General features: G+C 48.8%; 1 protein-coding gene across 1 annotated transcript in view; it reads right to left on the bottom strand.

The window, feature by feature from the left end:
* Window positions 1-939, bottom strand: part of LOC121587271 (transcriptional and immune response regulator-like) — a 1,050-nt gene extending 111 nt beyond the window's left edge. Inside the window, exon 1 of the mRNA XM_041904186.2 lies at window positions 1-939. This exon is cut by the window's left edge and continues 111 nt beyond it. Within this exon, the coding sequence (XP_041760120.1) occupies window positions 508-813 (306 nt within the window). The 5' untranslated portion in view covers window positions 814-939 and the 3' untranslated portion in view covers window positions 1-507.
* Window positions 940-1,414: the final 475 nt, after the last annotated feature.

The following is a 1,414-nucleotide window of genomic DNA, read 5'->3' as shown; positions in this document are numbered from 1 at the left end:
CCGTGTTATTAGCAGGTATCACAAAGTTAAAATGATACAGAGACAAGGCATATGTTTTCACAGGAACAGGCATTTTCAGGCAGTTTCTTCGGCACCAGTCTCTTATTACAGTTATTATGCAGCAGCAAATAGGCACCTATGAGGTGCACATTGAGAGTCGCGCATTCAATAGAATGCATAGTCAGTCAGGGAGAGCATCATGCCTCCCTGTTTCTTTGTTCGGGACAACAGCCCCCAGTATTCCCATTCTCTCCTTCTTTCTTCTTCCAGCACGTTGTATCCAAACGAACCAGTGCATGTTGGCATTACGCATGGAGGGCATCTTCATGCAATAGTCACACTTTGTTGCCTTCGAAGACAGTGGTTTGAATTTAGGCTTCCTCCATTCCAGGACGCTGCTTCTCCTTCTCCTTGCCCGGTGACATTTCAGTATCACCTGCACAACCACCACAGCGTCATTCTAGTGCACTTCAATTCAACTCGTTCAGCAGAGCCGAGAGATAATGTTCAACGCAGTTTCAGCATGTGGCGAACCATGCCTACAATCTGGAGGAACTTGTCCTTCTTTCGCTGCTTGAGCGCCATCAGGGCTTTGGCCGTTTCCGCTGGGTCTTGGGTGAAGGAGAAGATGCTCCTCACCCTCTCCTCCGCTTTCATGTCCCCCGTTTTCTGGAACAGCCTCATCAGCGCGTCCTGGTTGACATTCTCGAATATGTTGGGCACGGCCCTCTTGCGGTGCGCTGTGTCGAATTTGTTCCCGTGGACCGATGGACTGACACGGCGGGAGTCGGAGGTTACAACGTAGTTAGACATCTTGTTGACTCTCTCTTCTAAGCTGCTCCAGCAACTTCTTTGACTGGGATTGTAGGAGGAAGAGGGAGCACTACTCGCTTGAGCGCTAGGGATTGGAGTGAGTGAGCACTGTGAGCGCTGCCTGCGCTATTTAAAGGCCTGCTAGGGACGCTCATGCTGTCAAGACCCAGTTACAGAAGTGACATCACTGGTCGTGCTACACTCCCGCAGGGAACGCCTCTGTACTGTTGCTGTGCGCACATCAAACCGACTGAAACAGTAATTATGTATGAACCAGCAGAGGCAGAGCTCTCCAATTGCCCAGTGTAGCCCCCCAAAAAAATTGTAAAGTGGTTATCCCACTGGCTATAGGGTGAATGCATCAATTTGTGAGTCGCTCTGGACTAGAGCGTCTGCTAAATGACGTAAATGTGCCCTTGAGCAAGGCACTTAACCCTAATTGCTCCTGTAAGTCGCTCTGGATAAGAGCGTCTGCTAAATGACTTAAATGTAAATGTAAAATGTAGCCTACTGAGGGACATGACTAAATCTGTGTGCAAATTTTCTGTAGCCCATATCTACTGGGTATTGAGAAGGCAGTTGTCACACGTTCAGTGAATAC

Source organism: Coregonus clupeaformis, chromosome 18 (genome assembly GCF_020615455.1).
Source record: "Coregonus clupeaformis isolate EN_2021a chromosome 18, ASM2061545v1, whole genome shotgun sequence".
Classification (NCBI taxonomy): domain Eukaryota; kingdom Metazoa; phylum Chordata; class Actinopteri; order Salmoniformes; family Salmonidae; genus Coregonus; species Coregonus clupeaformis.
This window is presented reverse-complemented; position numbering and strand designations above follow the sequence as displayed.